The sequence below is a fragment of the Antrostomus carolinensis genome, unplaced genomic scaffold (assembly GCF_000700745.2).
Source record: "Antrostomus carolinensis isolate BGI_N321 unplaced genomic scaffold, ASM70074v2 scaffold40820, whole genome shotgun sequence".
NCBI classification, from domain to species: domain Eukaryota; kingdom Metazoa; phylum Chordata; class Aves; order Caprimulgiformes; family Caprimulgidae; genus Antrostomus; species Antrostomus carolinensis.
Window position 1 is genome coordinate 1 of NW_010291351.1, and position 23995 is coordinate 23995.

The following is a 23995-nucleotide window of genomic DNA, read 5'->3' on the forward strand; positions in this document are numbered from 1 at the left end:
CCCCAACATTCTGTGATTCTGTGATTTAACATCAGTTTAATGTTTTAACACATCAGTTTTAACAAAACATCAGTTTTGTTGAACTTAAAAATCCTTGACAATAAAGCCAGATGAAGGGAGGACAAAGATCTTGTTTTCACAGAACTTGCAACTTGAAACTGCCATTATAGTGAATCATATATACAGAGCTGCAAATATACCAGAGGATGGGACCTAGGAGAATATGGACAAGAAGTCGTCAACATGCATAAGGCAGTTGGCTGTGGAAATAAAGCAAGCTTTAGAACAAGTATTCTTGAGAGAGAAGTTGGAAAACAACAGTGACACAAAGCAGACTGACCCAAGAAGTGTTTTAAATCCTGGTTCTACACTGAAAAGTGACATGATAAGAAAGATGGTCCACGGGAACTTAAGACTATTAACTTATTGTGAGGCCAAAAGTTAAATGTACTACCTTTTATTTCTGTGAGACATGCAGGAACTGTAATGTTTTACCCAGGGTCATAGCTATACCCCGTTCTCCTCTGCAGGGTCACCTGTGCTCATTATTTTGAAAATACACTGTCAGTTCATTTTTTGACCCATGTAGGCAGAAGATGCCAGTGAAGTGTATGTGAGGGAAGTAATTACACTGCAGAATTTCTTTTACTATATATAAATTGGATAATTCCATTTTGATTGCTGTAATCCAAGTTGGTGCTGTATAACCAAATTATACTATGATTTCCAAAAAGCTGGTCATGAAACATTTGATATGAAATCATTAGAAGCAAAGTCCAGATGGTAATGTTCAGAAAGGATAGAGAAGGAACCAAATATTTTTCTTGGTTCTATCTTGTACTGTATGTCAATTAGTATTTGGTAGATTAAGAGGCAAAGCAGGTGAGGAGTGACATACTGTCAACTTGCAGGTAACCTTTGCAAAACCAAACTTTAAACCTCTTGCCTCCCCTCCTATATCTCCATTGCCAACACGACAATGCAACACCGAATTGAGAGAATCAGTGGGAACGGGAGGAGGATGAGGCAGGTTACAGCGGTACAATCCTATCATTGCTTTGGCTGGGTAAAAATAATCTTTTCATAGTCTGAAAGCAAGTTGTGCTTTACAATACCATAACAACTTTGAATTCCAACAACAAATAGCAGTGAATGCCTCACCTCACTGATCTCTTCCCTTCTAACAGTACCAAGATACATCATTCCTTGATTTGCCACTAGTAGAGGAAGCATGATGGCAGGGGAATATAACCCAAATCTGGAAGCTGCTATTGTTGGCAGTAGAAAGATTCCTCTTCATAACATATGGCAGGAAGAAAAAAAAAATAAATAAATTGGTGCTTTGATCAAAAGAAACACGTAAGATCTAGTTTAAGAGGTTGTATTTTAACCATTTTAGATGCTGTGCTATATTTAAGTCATGTCTGAAATATAGAGGACATTTTGCTTGCCCAGGTCAAAGGTTCCCTTTCATAATGTGCTGGTCTTCCTCTCCTCTCTCTCTGAGGTTTCTTTTCTCCTCCCACATTCCAGCGTTCCATTTTGTACCTCTCTGGCTCCATTCCTTGTTTCCCTCACAGTGAGCGGTGTTGCCTGTGCCCATTACACTGCTTGCACACTTAAGTCTGGTTTCAGTGGATTATTTGGGTTCTTTTGCATTAGTTTTGTTCTGATGCCATTACTGGGAATATGATGGCCACAAAGGGAAGAGCAAGACTTTCAAATGGAGAGGAATTCATGCCTAACCCATAGCAGATGAACTTCCTGACTTACTTGGAAATATCTTTGAGGAAGATATTTTGACAGAATGTTGAACAAAACAAAATACACAACCGTCACCTCCTCAAAAAGAAAAAAGGAAAAAAAAAAGGAAGTTGTATTTAGCAGGCCCACAGCAATACAATTAAGGCAATTATCCTGCCATCCCACACAGCTACAAATACTGAGCTTCCTATGCTTCCTTTGAAGGAAAATTTAGTCCCCAAATTCTGGAGGAACTCTGGACTGCAGAGATTCTGTCTCTTCTGTATACCTGGTGAACTTCTTGTGATGACTTCTTTCCTTTTAATTTAGATCATATGTAGCGGAACAGGAAAATATTATTTGTAAACATTAAAAAATGAGGATAAGTCTTGAAAATATTAAAAATTCTACTATTAGCAAATGGTGAAAGCTGGATATCTAAGAAAAAGCAGTCTTTCATATATTCTGGCTCCCTGACAAAAGCTAAAGAGCATGGGCTTCATTAAAACAGGCCATGGTTCTCACCCGTGGGGCTGTCTCAGGAAATAAGCCTTTTGCAATCAGCATGAAAATAGATACATGCTCAGAAGCTACTTCCCCAAAGTGTGAGAGTATCTCTCAACATCCTATATAAGCTCCAGTTTCTGGAAAACCTATTTCTCTGAAGAGCCTGCTTGGAAAGAAGTCCTTACAAGGACGTACTAGCTAAAGAGCAGGTAATACAAGAAAAATGGGTGTCAAGGATTCATTTAATTGTTTCAGAAACTCTTGATTAATCTGAGATTGTGTTCTTGTTCCATCCTATGATTATTTTTTTTCTCCATGCTGTTTCTTTATTGTTCTTCTTTTCCCACTTGCTCCTTCTCCTGATCTCATAGGGAGGGAAAGGAATACTTTTTAGCAATAAATACAGTTTCAGAGGTTACAAAAAGTATAATTACAAGAAGTAGAAACTCCCTTGTGATTAGTCTCAAAACATGTGCCAACCCAGCCATTGCACATGGGTACAATGATGAAATGCCAGCAGACAATTTCCAGTGGTTCCTGTGGCACACAAAGGTTCTGTCTTAAGGAATGCTTGTGTTGGAAATCAATCCTGAAGTAGTGAAACACAGGATTTCTGGGCCCATAACTTCCATTAAAGTTCCACCAAGATAAAGAAGTTCAGAAATTGTCTTTAGTATTTCCAGCGCAAAGATACCTAAAAACGCAACATCTCCGTGAACACTGAATCCACACCTTGCACGCACAGTACCAAGAACCATGTGAGATGCTGTGCCAATACCACACTTCAGAAATACAGCAACTGAAAAATTCCGTTTTCCTGCAGTAAGCAACTTCTCCAGTTGGAAATACATTCCCATTTTCCTTTTGTTACACTGGAGAGGCCTACATCGCAGCAGACTTGCCTTATGTCCTTTTATAAAAATCACAGACACTGCTGCTGATACCAGATTTGTAATTCTCAACCTTTCCGCCCTGTTGCAGCCAACTAAACAGCAACGTCGATGGAAAGTTCTTGGTGGATGGAGTACCCTTCAGCTGCTGCAACCCAAGCTCCCCACGGCCCTGCATCCAGTACCAGCTGACAAACAACAGTGCTCACTACAACTACGATTTTCTGACAGAAGAGCTCAATATCTGGGTGAAGGGGTGCAGAGAGGCCCTGCTGGATTACTACACAGCTATTATGAGATCCATTGGTATTGCAGCATTGCTTATTTGGTTGTTTGAGGTTAGTCTCATAAAAAGAGAGATTAATCTGTGTCAGATTAGAGTCTTCCTGCTCTCTAGGATGGGAAACAACTACAGTGTAACATACAAGAAGTGCCTCAGTATCTATATATAAAGTCCACAAGCACTTCCAAGTATGTTGCAGGACTTTCTTTAATACAGACAACTTTCTCAAAGTCCCCAGTGCTGAAGCAAATCTCACTGAAAATGAGAACTATGAGAAATTAGTTATCTAATTCTGTATATCTACAGAGCTTTCAATAGACTATGGCATATTCCTTTCCCTGAAGCACTTATGGGATCAGATACAGGATGATACATGCAGAGACACAACTGCAAGGAAATTAGGTGAGAAGGTCTGAGGATTGCTTTAACATGGAATACATTTTTTAGATGTAGACTAGGCTGCTTATTCTACAGTCAAAGTCAGCGTATCACTGGCAAGCACATCCACGTGCAGAGATGCACTCTTCCTGCTATTGTCTGTGAAGGAAGTTGTTCGGATGTTGTCATCCACAGATAAAGGACTCCCCAATGGCATAGGCTAAAATACAGTTTTCTTTCCTTTTTAGTAACTTTTAGTTTTCTGATTATTGGTCTATTTCATAAATATTAGCACTATAATTAAAATAGTTCACAATAGTCCTCAAGCAGTGCTAGATGGGGTGGTGCCAGAAGGAACAGGCCTTTGGCAGCACATGAGAAAGCTGTGAGCAGGCTCTCTGTGCTCCCTTCAGGGTTGATAAGCTGGGCACGGCAGGCCGATCTCAATTCCAGCAGAACTAAGATAGTGGGGCTTTTTCCTAAACTTATACTTGAGCCTTTACTATAGTCTGTCCTCTTAGTTTTAACGCGTTGGCATGTAGGACACACATGGCTTACATATGAATGATTAAACTCCTTGGAGAAAACACGGATTTAATCAAGGTCAGCAGAAAAATAATCCACAGAAATTAACTGACTATATATTTTTATTTTTTTTTCACAGTGACTGATTGTTCCATTAATTGATCATCATTCTACATCAGTTAGTTGCAGTCTCTGAGGCTGCAGTGTTCCCAAGTAATTCTAGGTATTTATGTGCTAATAACATGCAAGTGGGGATGATACCTGAAGAACGGAGAGAGAATCAATCAATCTCCTCCTGGTATTTTTCTTTCTAAAAAATGTAATTAATTGGGAGAGCAGTTAGTTATATTGCTGGGATAAAGAATCTGTCTGCTTTACTCAATATTAATTATTAGGCCTGTAAAAACACAAGTCAGAAAGCTGACTTGGTGGTAGGATTGAGGCTGTAATTTAAGCTCTCTGTTTAACCATTAACTGTTTCTCACAGCTCTCTGTACTTCTTGGTGTCCGGTACCTACAGACAGCAATGAAGAACGTCCTTCTGCTAGGAGATTTGGAGGGCGAATCAGATGGCTGGTTACTAGAAAACAGCTTTGTGGAAACTGCCAAATACAACATCAATATCATCAAGAACCTCGGCAAAGCCAATCAGATCTCCGCTGTCTCAGGCATGAACGACCCCAACATTGATGTTCAAAATACAAACTGTGGCAAAACCAATGTTACAACAAAATCTATCCCAGCAGCTAGCTAGGCAAGTCTTCAAAGAAATCACATCACAAGTGTAGCGTTGACATATTACAGTATTGCAGTTACCACTGGAAACTAATAAGACAACTGAATAAACCACAAACTGGTGACAGCTCCAAAAACAATGATACTTCTTTGGTTGGATGTATTTTCACATTGTTCTTGTTAAATATCTGATTTTCAACACTGCCCAAAACAAACTTTTGGGATTTTCCTCCCTTTTTTTCCCTTGCTTACATATTTCTGTCATGGTCTGAATATGTCAGAATAATCATCATGCATGAACAAATGTTCCAGCTAGGATGGGTCTACATCTACTTACAGATTCATCATTACTGTCATTACATCTATGGAAATCCCAGCAGCAGGGAAATCCCAAAATAAATTATTACTCCAGATAAAAAGATTCTTTAAAAAAAGACCAAAAAAAAGTGAAATTAAAACTCTTAGTCCAAGTTAGGATAGGGGAATTTTTTGTCCAATTATACATATATTGCAGCCCTTCCAAAAGAACCTGTTAGCTAGATGGAATTGAGTTCAAGGCAATGAAAGTTAGCATAATGTATTTCACTTTTCTTTTTTTATTTCCAAAATAGTCTGAAGTATCTCTTAATTTTTCCTCCTCCATAATTTAGAGAGAGTCAGCTGCCATAGCTCCCTGCAAGCCCATGGGTACTGCTGAAAGGAGTTCGCTGCCCAGGAAAACTAATTAACAGTTCAAGCCAGGTTATTTAAAATTCCAAGTAGCATGTGATAGCACAAGTTTAAAAACAAGCAAATACGTTCCATAAAGCAAATACTGATGATCCTAGATGTTTAAAAGCTCTTAATTTCAAAACTACTTACATAGATCCAGCAGCTGGAAGATAAGGGACTACTTGTAACCAATGAAGGCAAAGACAGACTGACAGGTCTCCTATCACGTTCCTTTATCAGTGCATGGAGCGAAAGCCTTCTACACCAGAGATGCTTGTAGTTACAGGGTGCCCTATGACCGTAATTCATCATAATAGTAAGCAGTAAAAACATATCAATACAGAATAGAGGATAGAAGACCAAATAAAATATTTTACTTGTTGCTGTTGTGAATCATACACTGTTTGAATATAACTTTGGACAGTTTGTGCATTCTTTGTGTATAATCAAGTAAAAGAAGATACATCACCGGGATGCTCAAAGCAGAACTAGTCCTGCTTTTAAAATTGTACAAAATAGTCAAAATTCCTTTACCTGTCTAAACAACGTTGTTTTCTAGAACACTAGAATAAGCAGGAATTATACTGTAAGAATATATCGTAAATAAAGTGTGTGTCATAAAAATGTGTACTGTAATTCAAGCAGGCTATATGCATGATTTCAAATGCAGTTGCTTCACTGCTTAAAATTTTAGGCTTATACTTAAATATCTTAAAGATAAAAAAGGACAGCTAGGGTCTGTCTGCAGTAGTAGCCTGTAGCAGATGTTTTGCAAAAGGCATGTAAGAGACAAAACCACTAAAAAATAGTTCTTTCCCTTGCAAAACCTCCTAACTTCCAGGAAAACAGCAGTTTGGGACTTGGTATGACAAAGAGGGTATTTGTATCACTGTATTTTAATAAATCTCAGTGGACTTTTTTTTTTTCTATGAACTTCCATTGTATTTTTTTAAACCCATTCATGTTTTTGATGTCCAAAACACTTCAACAATGAGCTTCAGATTTTAATTTTCCACAATTAAATTCTGCATTGTTTGAAAAACTGCTTCTCTTTGCTTATTGACTCCCTGAAAATTTGAGTATCCTCTAATTCTTGCTGTAAGAAGTAGCTGATGGTCACTCCTTATTTATTCCCTTCACATCATTCCCCATTTTAGAATCTTCAATTATAATCTCTCTTGGTCCTCTCTTTCCAAGTTGCAGAAGTTGTTATTTAACCTTTTCTTCTATGGAAGTTGTTTCACACCTTTTGATAGTTTTCATCACTCTTCTCCATTTATTATAAATTAACAACACTGCAGAGCTGAAGACATGAATTAAATAGGAAAAGAAATGAACAGAAGACAGAAGACTTAAGAATTCCTATCCTTGCTTGCCCAACTATCCATAAAAATACTAAGGAAATGTTTTATATGAATATAAAGACATATTGGAAGATGTTAGATTTTTCATAGCTACATTGAATCTTCTGTTATTAATTCAGCCACTAAGTTTCCTAACTTCCTAAGTTTTCCTTTTCAGCCTCCTGAAAACACTCTAAATAGGCTTTTTTTACTGAATATCTTTGTATCATTGGTAGAATTTGCCACTTCATAATTCCCCTTTGCCGATCACTTCTGAAAATGCTGGGGGGGGAAAAAAAAGGTGCCGATTTCTGTGGATCTCTGTTGTTAAGCTTCTTCCATTGTGAAAACACACCATTTATTCTTTTACTTTATTGCTGAACTGGATCTTCCTTTTTATCTCATGACAGCTTCTTCTAATTCTATAAGTAAGTTGGAAGACACTATTTAAAGTTTTTTGAAATCTACATTACACTGACTGGCTCAATATTCTCACCATATTCACCGACTCCTTCAAAGAATTTGATTTGTAAGCCGAGATTGCCCTTTACAAGAACTAGGTAACTCTTCTCTTTGCACTGCATTTACCTATGTGTCCGCTTATTTTTTTCATTTCAATCACTTTGTACACTGTGGCATTAAACTTAACTGGTACATAATTCCTTCAACCATTTCTGAGCTTCAAAAACATTATTTCGGCGTCACAGTCTCTTGTGGTGGTGGTTTGGCAGAACACTGAGCATAACCGTGTCCTGAGCATTACCAGCAGCACTAAAATTAGCTGATACATACCAGTAAAAAATGAACACAGAATGTTGTAGTACATTGAGAGATCAAGGAGAAAGGCAGTTATGTACTGCAAATTAATCAGACTTTGCAACAGACTACGATTTTTTTTTTAAATGCTGATTTTTTTCTGTCAGATGAGTACACAAATTGCCACACACGTCAGTCAATAGCGATCACATCCTCAACACAGTTTTAGTCCATCTACATTTGGAAAAACAGTTCTAGATTGCTCAATAACCAAAAGGTGCAAGATAATCACAAATAACTCAGAGAAAAACAAATTATTTCCATAGGAGATTTGTTTCATTAGGAAAAAATTAATCAAAAGAAATATGCAAATTTTTAAAAAGCTTTAAAAATAATTTAAAAAGTGAAGACTGGTTCCACTTGATGAAAATGGTTTTAAAACAAGAAATAAGAGCATATTTTTTTCTTTTAAAGGAAATTTTATTTTGTCTTTTAGGAAATATTTCCTAATGGTAAAACACATTTAGCTGTAGAAAGCAGATGATGCCTTACATCTTGTATCATTTAAAAATCTAAGTCATCTATTTAGCTTGCTCAGTAAGAGCTGTGAGCTTACTCTTTTGATAACTCTCTAGTCGAGGTCTCTGTACAATGGTCTTTGTCAAGAATCTGCTCTGAAAAATACATTTGGAAGGAGGAGTGACCTAAAGTGATCCTCCAGCCCGAGCATCTCTGTAAAGGCACAGAAATTTCAGGCAGCAGTTGCAGTATCACATTAGCACAAAGAGCAGAGGTAGAACTGTCTGGCCACACGTATTCCCCAGTCCCCAGGCAGCTCATTTACTTTCATATGAAGAGAAGACATTTTACCAGAAAAGACTAGTTAATATTTGGCAAGTCAACCTTTGTCGCTCAGCCAACTGCCAAAAAAAAATCCCACCCGGGTTTCCTAGAACATTTAACATTACAGCCACCAGATCAAGAAAACAAACTCGGGTACAAGTACAGACTCCATCTTTAACTCTCCGTAATTTATAAAGACAGAGATGGAATTAGCAAGCCAAGCTTTTAAGCCGGAGCATCTGCTCAGATACAGAAATAAATACGATTTGGGGGACACTTCTTATCCTATTTGTTATTAATGCTTAATCCAGTCAGAATTAATATCAATACATTTGTGCAACAGCAACTTCCAAAGTAAGGAACTCACCCGTGCATCAAGCTGTCTTCTTTATGAAGTTCTTTATTAAAAAAAAAAAACAAAAACCAACAACCAACCAAAGAAACCACTGAAGCTTTTTTTTTTTTTGTTCAGTTTCTGGCGAAGACACTATGACAGTTCCTGTAGAAATTGCAATTATGATGCTCTTCCTTTAGAGCTTTCTGATTAACACTGAAAACACTTGTTCTACACTGATCATAAAGAAAAAATAATGAGAAATATATCAATACAGGACATTTAGAGTTTATATTTAAAAAATGAACACAGCACATTTCCTCAGAAGCTAGAAACCTCCCTTCTGCAAACTGTTGTGGGGTTTTGTTTTGTTTTTAATTGCATACAATCACACAGTTCTCTATAAGACAAAATTAGTGATATTTAAAAATCTTACAAATAATTTGGTCGACATGTGCTTTGTATCAGTTTCCCACTACAGGAGTGCTTTAGGCTCTGCATGCAGTAGTCTGTAGTTTATCAAAGAACCATAAAGACGTGAAGCTCATGGAACACAAGTGGAGTCCTTATTTATGAGAAGACCATCAAATGGGTCATCTAGTCCTGCTCCTGTATGTCACTTAACTGAGGCAGACTGCCTGGAGTACCCGTGCCCCCCAATCCTCTCCCCTATCCCCTGGGAGTGGGGAGGGGGGGGAGGGTGGGGGGAAGTAGGTGAAGGGCTGTGTTGGTTGCTAGCCAAGGGTTGGCCCCGTGGAACTATCATGGGTACACATATCTAACCACTCAATGAAGTTCTGTATAAGTCTGAACTGGGAAAAGAATTATTCCCAGATCATCTGCAGCATCCTGAAATTGACACACATTGGTTTTGCGACTTTCAGTAGAGAACAGCATGATTCACAGAAATAAAAAATGGGATGAAAGAAGATTGGAGACTTTTTATCATCTGGAGCAGATTACTCCTGATGCTGCCATGGTATGTTCAGGATAACCTTCAAGCAGAAACTCCGGTACATTGGGATGAGCTCTCTCCAAGCACCAGACTGTATCCCAATACTTGTAACCCAAAGAGGCTAATGTTACATTTCAGGCACTTTTAAGAGGAAGTAGATGTAACGTTATGCAGTCTGCTGAAAAACATCAGCCACAGATCTTCACAAATATAGCAAGGACTTGAAATGATCATGAAATGCAGTTCCCAGTACCTGCTTCACAATATTTTGTTGAGGCTCTTTCACTCAAGCATGAAGCCTAGAAACCTCCTAAAATTAAGTATGACGCATTCTAAGTTGTTTGACAACCTGTAATTAAATGGCACACACTCTTTTTTTTTTTTTTTTTTTACATGGATCTCGTGAACAATAGTCACACGGAGATAAAAATGTCTCATGTTTAACTTTATACTCACCATTACACAGAATAATGTACATAATCCCTTTGAATTTCAGCTCACTCTCCTTCAATGCGCATTTCCTTGCACAGTTTCTCTTTCATGTACATTTTCAGTCATATTGAATGTAAGTTCAGAGAAATGTAGATAGGACTAGAAATAACTGGGGTTGAGAAACTTGTATAGGAGTGAATTTTCATTATTATCCATGTTTTCTGTACCAAACCCTAAATTTAGCCTACCTGCAAAACAAAAAACAAAAAAACGCCAAAAACCAAAGAAAATTTGTGCCACAGAAATGAAACAACTTTAATTTTTTGAATAAAGTATCTTTGAACATCTTGTCAAGGAATAGGTTAAAAGAATCTAAGTAACGAACTTAAATATTGTATTACACATCGGACTAGTTTACAGTGGAGATGATTCAAGGATAATGTCTAGAAAATAAAGTGGATTTCAACCACAAAGCAGAGCATATGATGGGCAAAACCCTACCCTGTATAATTTTGTACATTTGTACATTGCACCTTGAGATTCTTACTACACAAAAATGGTGCTGTGGCTTTTTTTTTTTCTTCTTCTGCATTTTTTTCCTCCCAATGAATGGGCTTCTTTTTCTAATATTCTTCAGAACACATTTGCTTCTTTTTCTAATGTTCTTCTGAACATTTTTGATAGTACACTTTAATCTACCTTTACTTTTTAAGGAACTGGTCCTTAAAAAAAACATTTGCTTTACTAAGAATAAGCGTAGAGAGCAACACCATTAAAACTCAAACCCTGTAAGATTAATGGTGCCCGAAGTTACAACGAAGCAGTGAGAAAGTGAAGACAGTCAGCAAGAAAGGGGCAAGTAGTACTGGCCATTTCTATGTCAAAGATTTCTTGGCTATTTGCTTAGCTCTGTAATAAAACACTTAAAAAAAAAAATGTAACACAGCACATTAGACCAACACCACAAACTTTCCCTTCCTAGAGCTTAAGTATCTGACAGACAGTTCTTTGAGGAGCTACGAAACCAGAATAACTCAACTCATCAGTTTAAGGACATCTAAACATTAAATTCTATTCATAAGACTTCTTTTACAAATTGAGGTAGACGCTGCAGGAATTTGCATCTGTAAAATACTAGAACAAGTTTCAAGTGGGATATTTCTTTAAATAAGAAAAAGTCTGCCACCAGTACTAACTGGTACAAGGATGAGACAGACTACAAGGATAACTGGTATTGTTTACCAACCATTTACTAACTCTTCCCCTTTTCCATACTGACAGATGCTGCTATAAGTGCTCTTGTAAAATGAACTGTGAAGTGTTAAAGCACCTCCAAATAAAAACCGAATAATCTATGAGAAGTTACTTTATTTCCTTTCTTTAAATATACATATACAAGATATTTTATTTCAAAAGCACAAGAACATTATACAAGTTTCAAATTTACATTTTTGCAATTAAAGATACCAATATGTGCATTATCAAATAACTTCTGTCAGCTTGGATGGAACAGAAATCAGTGGCATAAGCATCTTGCGATCACTAAATTCAGATTATACTCACAGTGAACAAAACTGCATAGTAATTTATGAAATGAAAGATGACCACACTAATCAGTGAATGATATGGGAGTCCATTTGCTAAATTAGTATGTGCAAACGTACAGAAAGATACAACCTTCCTCTCCCACTTCTTCAGCTACAAAGAGATTTCTAGAGTTTTAAACATGAGCTCACCTGCTCAGACCAGCTCCTGACCTTCTATACTACAGTTCAGACAGAAAACAAAATAAAGTGATCTCACTGCATATTTGATAACGGAATTTTTGTGTCAGTGAAGTGCAAGGTAACTGAAAGTTTGATAAATGAATAGGTAAATATCAGAGGGAAACAGTAAGTGAATACAGTTTTGGTATCAATGAGGCATACATTTGCTAGTCTTAATCCAATATTTTTTGTTGGCAAGAAGTGTTTTGATGACCTTAGGAATCGCCCATGCACGCAAGTTTTCATGATAACTGTTCTTCTAAATTCAGTATGCATTTGAAATACATTTTAGAGAAGACTAACAGAATTAATATTTGTCTTTAAAGAGTTTCATATTCAGGTTTAAAATATGAAAGAATCAAAATAAGGAGAATGGTCTTAATTGCAAGAAAGAATACCTGAAAAATATACCAAAGCCAACAATTTATATCACCAGGGAAGGATTATAGCCAAACTTATTTAAAAAGTATTTGAAATCAGGACAATATTTGAGATCATTTGTATTCCATTTTTAGATGAGTTATGGTGCTGTTCAGTGCACTCATACGTACTCTAAAAACTTTAAAAAACAGGAGAACAATTATATTTAAATCTAAATCATTAATTGTGATTCTACTATCTCTCATACAATCAGTAGAAAAAAAATAAACAAATGGTACAAAAACACACACTCAGACATTAATTTGAAAACCTCCCCTTGCAAGTGTTACTCAAATGACACAAAAGAATCCAAATAGCAAAGGGGTGGGGAAATTTAGAGTACTGACAACTTCAAACTTTCACACAGAAATAGGATTTCCTAGGAAAGCATTTTCACCCATCACAAATTACAAATTCTCTCATGTATATTACGGCTGAAATTCAGAAAAAGAAACATTTAGAACTGAAGCACAATCACATATCATTGAGAGAGAGTTCAATCACAATGTGCTATTAACTACTGAAGGGCAAAGAGACAAACTTTGTCACCTTTTTTCCCTTTTCTAATCTAAATGGCACTGAACCACAGAACATGCCTCCCAGAAGGGCATGTTCACACACTTTCAAGGCAGGGCTCCAAACAATAGTGACAGAGGATGAAGAGTGGAAGACTCCTCAAATATGGGCAAACCAAATTATTTCTGATTCTGAGACTTGCTGCTTTTGGGCCTTGATTTTAGTCCAGTGATAGCTTTTAAGCTTTTTTTTTTTTTTTACCATAAGTCTCTGGCTCTTGTATCACTTGCAGAGCTACACTACAACTACCAAACAGTATTTTCATGTTTGGTTCTCAGGGAAAAGTCTCAGGAGACAAACTGTAAAAGAAGTAAAACGAACCACAACCTAGCCAAATGGTGTAGCCCCAGACCTCTTAGGATATACAACATTAAAAGAGGACAAATTCATTAGATAAAGTGCAGTTCTGGTAATGCAAAAAGCACAGACTTCATTTTTTGATGCAACAAGCAAGATGGTAATTCCCTCATGCACTTTCTATCCTACACTTCTCCTTTAAAGAGTTCATTAATGAAAACTCTTCATTAAATCCTAGGATATAGCTGAATGCAGGCTTTTTCTGTACAACTTAATGTTTGCTGTACCTGTTGCTACAGATTACTAAAGGCCTGGCACCACTTCCACTCCAGTACCATGCCACAGATTTTGACCAATTTAAAAGCTTTGCTAAGCCTGGGAAAAGAACCCAGGAAGAAAGTAGAGGTGGCTTTTCCACAGCAACACCATTTAGGTATATTCTCAAGGCATGGAAGAGACAGAAATGTGGTATGTGCCCTGAAGCACAGCATTTGGGAAGTTGTCCTTGTCAAAACATGTGAAACAATTGCAACTTCTAAAAAAAAATGGAAATATTTCTGGACCTGAATATTTAGGAAGAATTATATAATGTGGTTTTCCTTTTTGTGAAGACAAAAAAAAGCGCACCAAACATATGACGTGAGATTCTGTTTCAATGTGTCAGTAATACATCCAACCTAGAGAACCCACCACTTGTGTCTGAACTACAGATTCCACTTGAGATTAGATTATTTACTGCCACCCTCCTTTCCTTTTCCAAAGCACTGCCAAAGATAAGAGTTTTCACTAAAAATCAAGAGATTCAAAGCAGTTGCCAGTTGAATCCAAAGAAGATCTGATTCGTTTCTTGGCTCCTGGCAATCTCCTCTATGATGCAGTGTTGCTGCCATAGCAGATGGAGCTTCCGGTAACGCTCCCGACACAAGTGCAGGGGATTGCCTCTTCTTCATAGAAGAAAAAAAGAGAATACCCAATAAGCATATCAGAATAGCAACTGACAAACTGTTCCGTTAAAAGTCTAGCATTAACATTCTTAACAATAGCCAGGAGATAGAAAACACTTGTAGGAACTCCATCAAGTCTACTGGAAAATAAAAAAAATTCTACATGCGACAAGCGATGACTGCCATTTCCAAGACGATATTTCAGCAGTGGCAGTTGTTGCACATTTCTGGTACAGAGTATTCTTGATAAAAGTAAGGAAGTTTAACAGTACCAAAAAAGTGTATTTTTCCATTATGAATGACCCATTCATGACTAGAAACTGCCATCAGGAATTTGAAGTCAAAAAGTTCACCAGGCCAAGACACATATTATAGTACATTACATGCTAGCAGGAAGAATGTGTTGTCTAACAGGTGTAAGAAAGAAAGAGATATCAAAATGGAAATGTAGAAAGAAAGTCAAACATTTACTTACTTCAGACCTGGATCTGTTTCTCCATATTCATCCAAGTAGGGAGCAGGATATAAGCAGCCCCTGGTTTTACCTTCAATGAGGACAACTTTGCATTCCCTAATTCTTAAGGAAAAAAATAGCTACATTTAAAATAAAATGCAAGTCTCAGCAGATTCTTAACTTTTTGGTGGGCTATATTTTAGGTCAAAGCAATATTTCCTCATCTCAGACAAAAAAGTGCTTTGACAATGTTGTGAATTTTGACCTTCAAATATTTCCCTTTACTCTTTAACACTTTAAAATCTGGCTGGCTACTTACTTGAGAAACATACAGACTCCAGCTCCACATTGAAGAGCATGAGAAGTACAGGCTCCCAACTCCTCCCCATTCACCAGTTCCTGACAGCAAGTATTCTGGGAACACAACATAGCCCCACAGAATAAACACAACACCGGATGTTTTTGTTCATCATCAGAAGACCGCGGGCATCTAAAAGAAGTGCAACCAGAACGTTAATGCAGGAATTAAAACTTTAAAAGAACTGTTAACTGTGGATAATGTTCCTTAAAAAACAACAAAGAACTCCAACCCACAAACAAACAAACAAAAAAATTTAAGACATACTATGTCATAATCACATTTCACATATCTGCCTCCTTTTGCTGTTTTCACATTGCTTGAAATATTTTATCTGCAACTGGCAAATACCTGATTTGAGCAGGAGGTTGGACTAGATGATCTGCTGAAGTCCTTTCTAACCTGAATTATCCCATGATTCACTCTTCCTGGCACAAAATAATGCCAATCTTCTGGGCTTGTTGTGTCCCATGTGAAAATAAATGTCAGGCTCATGGCTAAACTAAATGCATGTTGCGCTGGTGAAAAATGACCAGCAGATTAATCTATAATAATTTCATGTGCTATCCTATCAAACACAAGTGCCACAATTTAGTAAGCTGTTGTGTTTCAGATTTAAAATGAACACATGCTAGTATTGGCCAGGATAATCATAACAGTGCATTCACTTCTGCAAAATAATTTCTGTATGTAGTTTTAACACCAGTTACAGGAACTGCAAGAATATAAAAGTGACTAAAAGTGACAAAACACCTGGGAGGACAACTAAATAAGTCACATCTTACCTAAACTGAGAGGCTTGATTCAGAAGGCAGCTATAGTCTTCAGGAAGCTCTATTAAACTATTTCTTTTCCTAGGATACCTGGGAACGTGAAAAAGAACTATTACAAGAATAATAAAGATCACAGCAAAGAATAGAATGGAGACCTATAAATTCCTGCTAAGCTTTCAGTCCCTTCTGCAAACTTCTGCAATTCTTCAGTCCTAGAAGCCCAAGTGACAGGCTCCACATGGGAGCTTCAGTATTTCTGTACTCCAGCAAAGGTGACAAATTAAATTTCATATGTAACCTACCTGTATGAAGATATTTCATATTTCAGTTAGCTTTTCTTTTTTCCTAGAGTAAGCTAGATAACTTGTCAAACAATGTTGTACATTCTCAATGAAGAGTCACTGCATGAGGAATGATACACAACCACTCAAACAGAAATGTACTTTTGGTGGTAGAGCAGAAGGAAGAAAATACAAGCACTCTAACTTGCTCACAACTAGCACTTCATTCTTTCAAGAGTTTTAAGTCAAAAACAACAACAACAAGAAGCTTACCTTATTGCAATGGTTTTCCCCTTCAAACAACTTAACACCACTGGGTCAGCACACCACCTATTTCAAATAAACATTTGTAGATGACAGTGTTTGATAATAATATACATATAGGATCACTGAACTAAACTAGTAAGTGATAAGCAAACACAGAGCACAGATAAAGCACTGACAGTTCTAGCTAAAACTTCACAAAGAGAAACAGCTATGCTTTACAGTTTTGCTTCAGGAAAATAATTTAAGTTTTTACACAAGAGAAAAACCTATGTGAAAAACAAAAACACTTAAAATTATCAACAAGCACATGAAAACACAGAGTTAAAAGATTCAAGCAGTCTACAGACATAATCAAGTTCTCAAAGTGGGCTACAATAAACAGCTCCTTTTGGAATGTATCTGCTGAAAGTCACAGCATAAGAAAATATCTGACTCTACTAGGAAAATATTTATTGCTTTTATTTGATAACCATCACCCAATGGTTATTTTACAATGCTTTGTTGCATGCTGTATGCTTGCTTTAAAGGACCAAATGTGTCTACCAAAACAATGGCAGATATTGGCAAGTTCCTGAGCAGAGGAATTGGTAGGTCTAAGATCTTTTAAGTTACTTCTACAAAAAAGAGGAGAAGGGAGAGAGAACTGTAGCAGATGGTCAGTCTAGCAAGCTTCGTTTAACATATTTCTCAACAATCATCAAATTTAGTCTTCTGAGATAAGATTCTCTCAAAAAACATATGGGAAATAGCATGGTGATTTGACAGCTGTTACTATTACATTAAATACGTAGCCTCCTACTTGAAACCTCTGTTTTTGACTGGGAGCACTAGGATGGATTTGTTAGCCCTGCCTCTAGTGACCGTTCTCCAACGTTCACAAAAACCTGTTCTCTGCGTTCTCTTATAAGCACTGATATGTCTTTGAGCAAACATGTAGGAATGTGTAAGACAAACTTATTTAACTTGTGAACACGCTATAAATTTAATAGTAATTATATAATTACTAATGCAATTTATTACAGTAAAATTGTATGTAGGGAACGGTTTAGGGTCAGCTACATGGACTGTAAGTTGGAGTCAACAGCTCAAAACAACCCTAAATTGAAGGAATCTAGACAAGGAAACAGAAAAGAGGTAAAACAAACAAACTGCCAGAAAAAGCTACTGTGAGCCAGAGAATTCTGCCAAGAACCCAGAATAATAATTAACGCAACCAAGTGCTCAAACAGTCACATTCAATATATGGAGACATTCTCCAACACAATATATCAGGATTATCCCGGGGGGGGGCAGGCGGGTAGGGAGTGTTTATTTTAAGTTGTGTTTTTGAATGGAGAGTTTTACTAATGCTTTCTCTACTGCTAGATTGCAATGTACATAATACTCAAATTGTACCTTTTAACCATTAAGCTAACTTCAACATTCATCAGTATATTTTGGAAATTCAGAGAATAAATAGTTCAAAAGCATTATGTTGAGAACTACATTATTTTCCATATTCTCATTTTATAGCTCATGTCATCAGCATTTTTGCTACAGACTGATTAAAAATAGGCCAATGAACAGCAAGTGGCATAGCATGCAAGCAAAGGTTTATAACATCTTTCTGCATGAGTGATTTCATGTAGGTCTGCAAGCACTAATCCCTTAAACTATAATTGTTAAATGTTCGATTTACCATAAAATATAGCATGTTTTGTGTTACTGAAGTGCTTTAAGAGATTGAGTATACCTGCACACATCACCCAAATGTTTAGAACTCTAGTAGGAATTTCAGCTCAATCATTTATTAACAAATTACATCCAGAATTTCCATAGGGCTATCACAACAGAAAAACATGGCCTGTCCAGTCCTAATTAGTACCTTTGAAGCAGTGGATTTACTGTGTCCCAATATTCCTGGAAGAGCAGGAACAAATTGGTAGGTAGACAGAGGTAACTACAAAGTGCCTTGAATTGCCCTTCTTCAGAAACTGCTAAAGAAAAAGAAAACATGAGCAACTGTCAAAGTGTTTCAGCACTGCTGAATAATTCACTCAAAAATAGAAATCTCCTGATCCCTTTTCCATTGAATAGTATGTGTCTTACAGTTTCAGCATAGCTCCTAGCTAGTACAATTGGATGTAATTTCACTGACTTAATCAGAGCTGTAACGATTTGCATTAGCCAAGGATCTACTTTAGGTTTATAAAATTTGACATATATTATTAGGCAACTTTTGTGTTGTGCATAAGTCACAGTAATAACAGAACTCCTTGCTTAAATTCCATTTAACTGCGTAATACGTAACACGTTAGTGCAGCAGATTTCTGTACTTACCACATTTTAGCTTTTCCCTATCCTTTTGGCTGGCAATGACATTAAATTTTGCTGTGATCAAGTCAATGTTAACACATTACATAAAGTTAGGCTAATTTAATAGTTTGCCAGGTGGTCATTTATTGGCTCTGCTACAGAAAATGGCATTGCTGATTCACCAGGAAGATTCCTCCCTATAGAATCAAAGTTCCAGACTAATGGTAAGTACAAGAGCATATCCCAAGGGCAGAGATTTTGACTCTCTGTGTTGGGTTTTGGGGGGAAGAGGGGGCCGCCGTTTTTGGTAGTGGAGGAAGGGGCTACGGTGATGGACCCTGTAAGAAGCTTTGTGAAGCTCCCCTGGTTCCAAGGAGTACCCACCTCCAGCCCAGGCTGAGCCAATTAACAACAGAGAAATGCCTCTGCCAATCCATATTTGTGAGGTTGAAAAGAAGAAAGTGGAGAGAACCTGGAGGAGAGGCCATTGACCTGAACAAAAGACAACCATCAGCCTAAACGAAGAGAGAGTTTCCTTGCCAGAAGGGAGGAGGGGGAGCAGCTCATGGAGGTTACACGGTGGAGCAGAGACCCACCATGGAGGACTCTGCGCTGGAGCACAAAGCTGAGCCCAAGGACAAGTGTAACTGAATTTAGACCCCAAAGACACTCAATGCCAGAGCGGGAATGGACCCCCAGACCCAGGGGATGAGGAGGCATGCTAGACTGGAGACCTGTCTGCAGCCCGTGGATGTCCCCATGCTGGAGCTGGGAGCTGAGCCTGAAATGCTCCACGACTCCATGGGAAGCTCACTTTGGAACACTTTGTTCCTGGACTTTCATGCCTGGAAGAGCAGCAGAGGTGAACTGACTGGACCCCCATTCCCTGTCCCCTGTGCCGCTGTGGGGAGAGAAGGTAGAGAAATCAGGAGCAAAGTGATTTGAGCCCAGGAAGAAGGGAGGGGTGGGGGGAAGGTGTCTTAAGATGCGGTTGTTATGTCTCACTATTCTATTTGGATGATTGGTAATGAATTAAATTGATTTTTCTTCCCCAAGTTGAGTCTCTTTTACCCGAGACCATAACTGGTGAGTGAGCCCTTCCTGTCCTCATCCTAATCCATGCCCCTTTGTTGTGACTCCCTTCCCATCTGAAGTGGGTGCAGGGCCACCTGGTCTTACCTGTGGGTGAAACCACCACTCTCGTATATCCTAATCAAATTCAAACTTAGTTCACAGTTTATATAAATCAATTTAAGATGCTATATTTTGTCTCAGTCGTTCATAGCCATTTTGGTTGTCCTTTCCAAACAGCTGATGATTCTGTGCTTCAGTGCATTTGGACAGGAGACAAAATATCCATTTTTGGGTTTAGTATCATAACACATAAACCTCTTCCTTAAAGGATCTTAAAGTTTTATGATATGCTTTATTTTCACTTGGCTCTGTTTTGCTGAATCCCTGTGTCTTTAGCATTTACCAACATTAGCAACTGCACAAAAAGGTATGGTTTTTGTTCTAAAATATATTCCAGGCTATTTCTCAGGCAATGTAATCTAAGTCCTCAGATTTATGCTTAAATCACAGAATCTTTATATCCACAAATACTGACTATCAATACATCATTGGTAATTCACTATTTGCACATATTCATAAGTAACCCTTTTCCATGCAAAGAAGGCCAAAACAACCAAGATTCTTAATTTCCTGCCCCTTCCCTATACAAATCAGTATTTCCTTTTCTTTCCAAGTCTTACTTCAATGTATTAATTCTTGTTAAGTTATTGTGAACATTTAAAAATTCCCCTTCTTCCAAGAAAGCAGTAAACAAAGTCAATATATAGATACATTTGCTTTTTCATATTTACCTTGTAGTAGTTCCTCAGGTGGAGAAACTCCCAGCAAATAATGAAAAAATAAAGCAGCACAACGAAGGTAAGGCATGATGCCTTTTTTAACACAGTCCCACACAAGCCAGCCTGGAATATCCTGACTAAAGCAGCTGTAATACACAAATGAGAAAGTTGCAGTAGTTCACAGTACAGATCCTTCTAGCACTTTCATATTTTGGCTAGCACTGGTAGAATGTCAGCTGTGTAGAAGCAACACTGATGTACACCATATTCTGTGAAACACAGCCACCGGCACTTAACTTCTGACTTTCCCTTTGCCTAGGGAATGAGTACTGAGTTTATGTAGAACACTTACTGTAAGCCTTCAAATTATCTCAACTTATATTTTTCAGAATTATAAAAAATAAATAGCCAATACATAGCTGTCCATCTCTAGGTAACTGAAGATAACCTGATTTAAACTGTGCAATACAGCATCTCACAGAGGACTTGATTCTTATACTGGTTGTTTTTTACTACTGTAAGGCAGCAATTTTTTGAAATGGTGAAAGATTTTCATTCAGTTGGTGATCAAACAGGCAAACATAAATACTCTTCAGGAATAACAAAACCAGCAATATTAAAAAAATCAATACCTCATACTTCATTATGGAAGTCACAACAGTCACACTCAGAGTTTTTAAAATAAAGTTATACTAATTCCATTTTTGACAAAAAATACTGGAGTGATACTCATCTCAGTAATAATTCTTGTAGTCCGTGTGATACAAGCATTTAGTCTAAATTTCACAGTAAATTTAACTTACTTAGAGTGTCCGCATTTTCTAAAAATGTTAAACTTAGTTAAATTCACATTTCTGTGAACAGGCTGTTCACACAAATGCTGACCAAGATCTGCTGAAGAACAGCCTGTAAAGCTGTATCATAATAATATAGACCATTGCAAAATTATTATGCATATTGTGCGGTTTAAGGACAGATAGGTCAGAGTTATAAGATGACAATGCAGACAGAAATAGAAATACTAAAAGCTTTAGAGCTGGGTTGCCTAAACTTTGGCATTTAATTCTGCACCTAGGCATCTCAGTACAGTGACCAGATTTTCCAAAATGCACAGCACCTATGATTCTAAGCTCATGCCTCAGAAAAATTACTCCTATTATTTAAATACCAAACTTTAAATACTTAGAAAGACTTAAAAATTTCAGCCAAGTGGGTAGCATTGTCAATCCTTGAGAGACATATCTTTTCAACTAAACTTGGTAAAGATAAGTCAAAGCAGAATTTGTAGAGGGTGCACCCATATTTTCTAGCTTATCTCACACAGATACTGAAGTACTAGTCTGCAGCTACACTTATCAAAAACATTTGAAAAGATGAACATTAATGCTCAAACAAATAAGCAACTGTGTTTAGCTTTACACTTCTCTCTCTCCTTTTATAGTACAACATTTCCTTCTTTCTGGCTTTCATCTATAATTAAGAGACCTAAACAAAAAAAAAAACCAATCAAGGCAAACAAAAAATAACTACTATAGTTAGCAGTTGTATTTCTTTCCAGAATAGATATAGGTATTTTTTCCACCCTTAGTCTAAAAATTTACTGTGTTGTAGAGAAAAAGTAGCTATGTTACCTGAAAGTGTTCCTTTCACCAGTTTTTTTTTTGTTTTTTGTTTTTTGTTTTTCTTCAATGTTCAGGAGCTCGGGAAGAAAACACAAGACATTGTGCTAACTTCCCATAAAAAATTGATTTTTTTTTTCCTGTTCCCTGTGTTGTTCGGGTCAATCCCCATGGATTTCCATCTTCCTACAAAAACGCAATGCTGTAACTGAACTGCTACTTACCCACTGGTGTACTGGCAAACCTCTCTACAGAAGGACTCTGCAGACCGTGCCTCCTCACTGTCGTCAGATGATCGAGCAATAGGGGATTCTGCACACAAAAAGATGAATCTCACTGTAAATGCATTTCATTTGTGACAAACTTTTTTTATATATACTGAGCTCTTTTTTTAAAAAAAAATGCATTACAGAAATATTTCCACTTTATTTTGCTTAATTCTTTTCTATTTGCTATTTTTAACCTAACAAATGTTCTCCTAAAACTGCATGCTATAAAGAAGAATCAGGATTACTGCCTCATTGTTCATCCTCCTGTAAAAACTGCTTCCTTCTCTTGAACTTTTGAAGTTATTGTCCTACATAGATTAAGCTACAGGAATTTTTTTTTTTAAATTCCCATCATGCTGAAGAAAAAGGAAAGTAGTAACTAAGAAGCCTGTAGGTTACTGACAGTTTTTAACAGTAGTATGAAATACGGAGAAAAGTGAAATTCTCTCCTATCAGTTTATAGGAGTCTGTATTTTGGCTCTGGGTATTTACTAGGTTGAAGGGTAAATAAAAGTTTATTTCCTAAATGCATTCTAACTGTCACTCTACAGCTCAGATGGCTGCTGCTGGGCAGATCTTTGTTTCACCTACAAGGAGTGAAGAGGGGAAAAAGCTGCCGTTCTGGAATGACTGACTTGAGCAAGTACTGATGTATCAAAAACTATTTTGTTTTCTTAGGCTAAGGACAGAAGTGATATAATAAAAAGTTCTGAAAATGATCTAGCACTATTTATTTTCACCAGAAAACACTTATTACTACCTAGCACTAAGTGTAATTTATTACGAGGAATTTTATACTTGTAAGACACTAACGGTGTCCATCCATTATTTTTAAGAAATTGTGTAAAAATGCCAGAATAATCCAACCCAAACACAACACTACCTGTTGCTGAAGAGACGACAATTTGTGTTATATGTGCCAGTGTTGTCAGATGGAAGAGGTAGAGGTGGTTATAGGCTGAACTAATTGTTGAAGGCTGCAAGTCTACAGCATCCTCCCAGTATAAAGATGGAAAGGATAATACAACTCCCACCTACAAGCGAAAGGGAAGGAGCAAATATTAAAGGAACAGAAATTTGGTAATAGCTACACGAATAATAGAAATCATATTCACACTATACATTTATATTTCATTTCTGTAGTCAATTTAAATATGTTCATTTATCTTGCTGTTTTAATTCACAAAGTGTAGCAAAAACTCATTGGAAAATATTAACCATTTGTGCTCCTCTAGCATGTATGAAACTCAGATATAGTTCCATTGTAACTGCCAGTTTAGAGATACACCAAAAAAGCTCGTCCAGTTCCTAGAAAGCTTGATTTCTGGTTTTTGACATAAGTACATCAAAAAAAGTGAGAAGTGAGACCAAGCATTATTTGGAAAGGG

At 37.1% G+C, this 23995-nt stretch overlaps 2 protein-coding genes across 2 annotated transcripts in view; one reads left to right on the forward strand and one right to left on the reverse strand.

The window, feature by feature from the left end:
* Window positions 1–3231: 3231 nt before the first annotated feature.
* LOC104531228 (photoreceptor outer segment membrane glycoprotein 2-like) lies at window positions 3232–5080 on the forward strand (the record flags this gene model as incomplete). The annotated part of the gene is made up of 2 exons (XM_010176054.1): window positions 3232–3478; window positions 4814–5080. Coding segments are annotated over 2 exons (514 nt in total), but the record flags the coding sequence as incomplete, so codon positions are not given.
* Window positions 5081–13913: 8833 nt separating this feature from the next.
* The window catches only part of LOC104531217 (E3 ubiquitin-protein ligase UBR1-like), a 22212-nt gene continuing 12130 nt past the window's right edge, over window positions 13914–23995 (reverse strand). Inside the window, exons 10-18 of the mRNA XM_010176043.1 lie at window positions 23491–23641; window positions 22563–22650; window positions 20732–20865; window positions 18436–18544; window positions 16578–16634; window positions 16036–16113; window positions 15212–15382; window positions 14914–15015; window positions 13914–14438 (exon numbers count right to left, since the gene is read on the reverse strand). Of these exons, the coding sequence (XP_010174345.1) occupies window positions 14297–14438; window positions 14914–15015; window positions 15212–15382; window positions 16036–16113; window positions 16578–16634; window positions 18436–18544; window positions 20732–20865; window positions 22563–22650; window positions 23491–23641 (1032 nt within the window). The 3' untranslated portion in view covers window positions 13914–14296. The remainder of the gene's footprint in view (window positions 14439–14913; window positions 15016–15211; window positions 15383–16035; window positions 16114–16577; window positions 16635–18435; window positions 18545–20731; window positions 20866–22562; window positions 22651–23490; window positions 23642–23995) is intronic.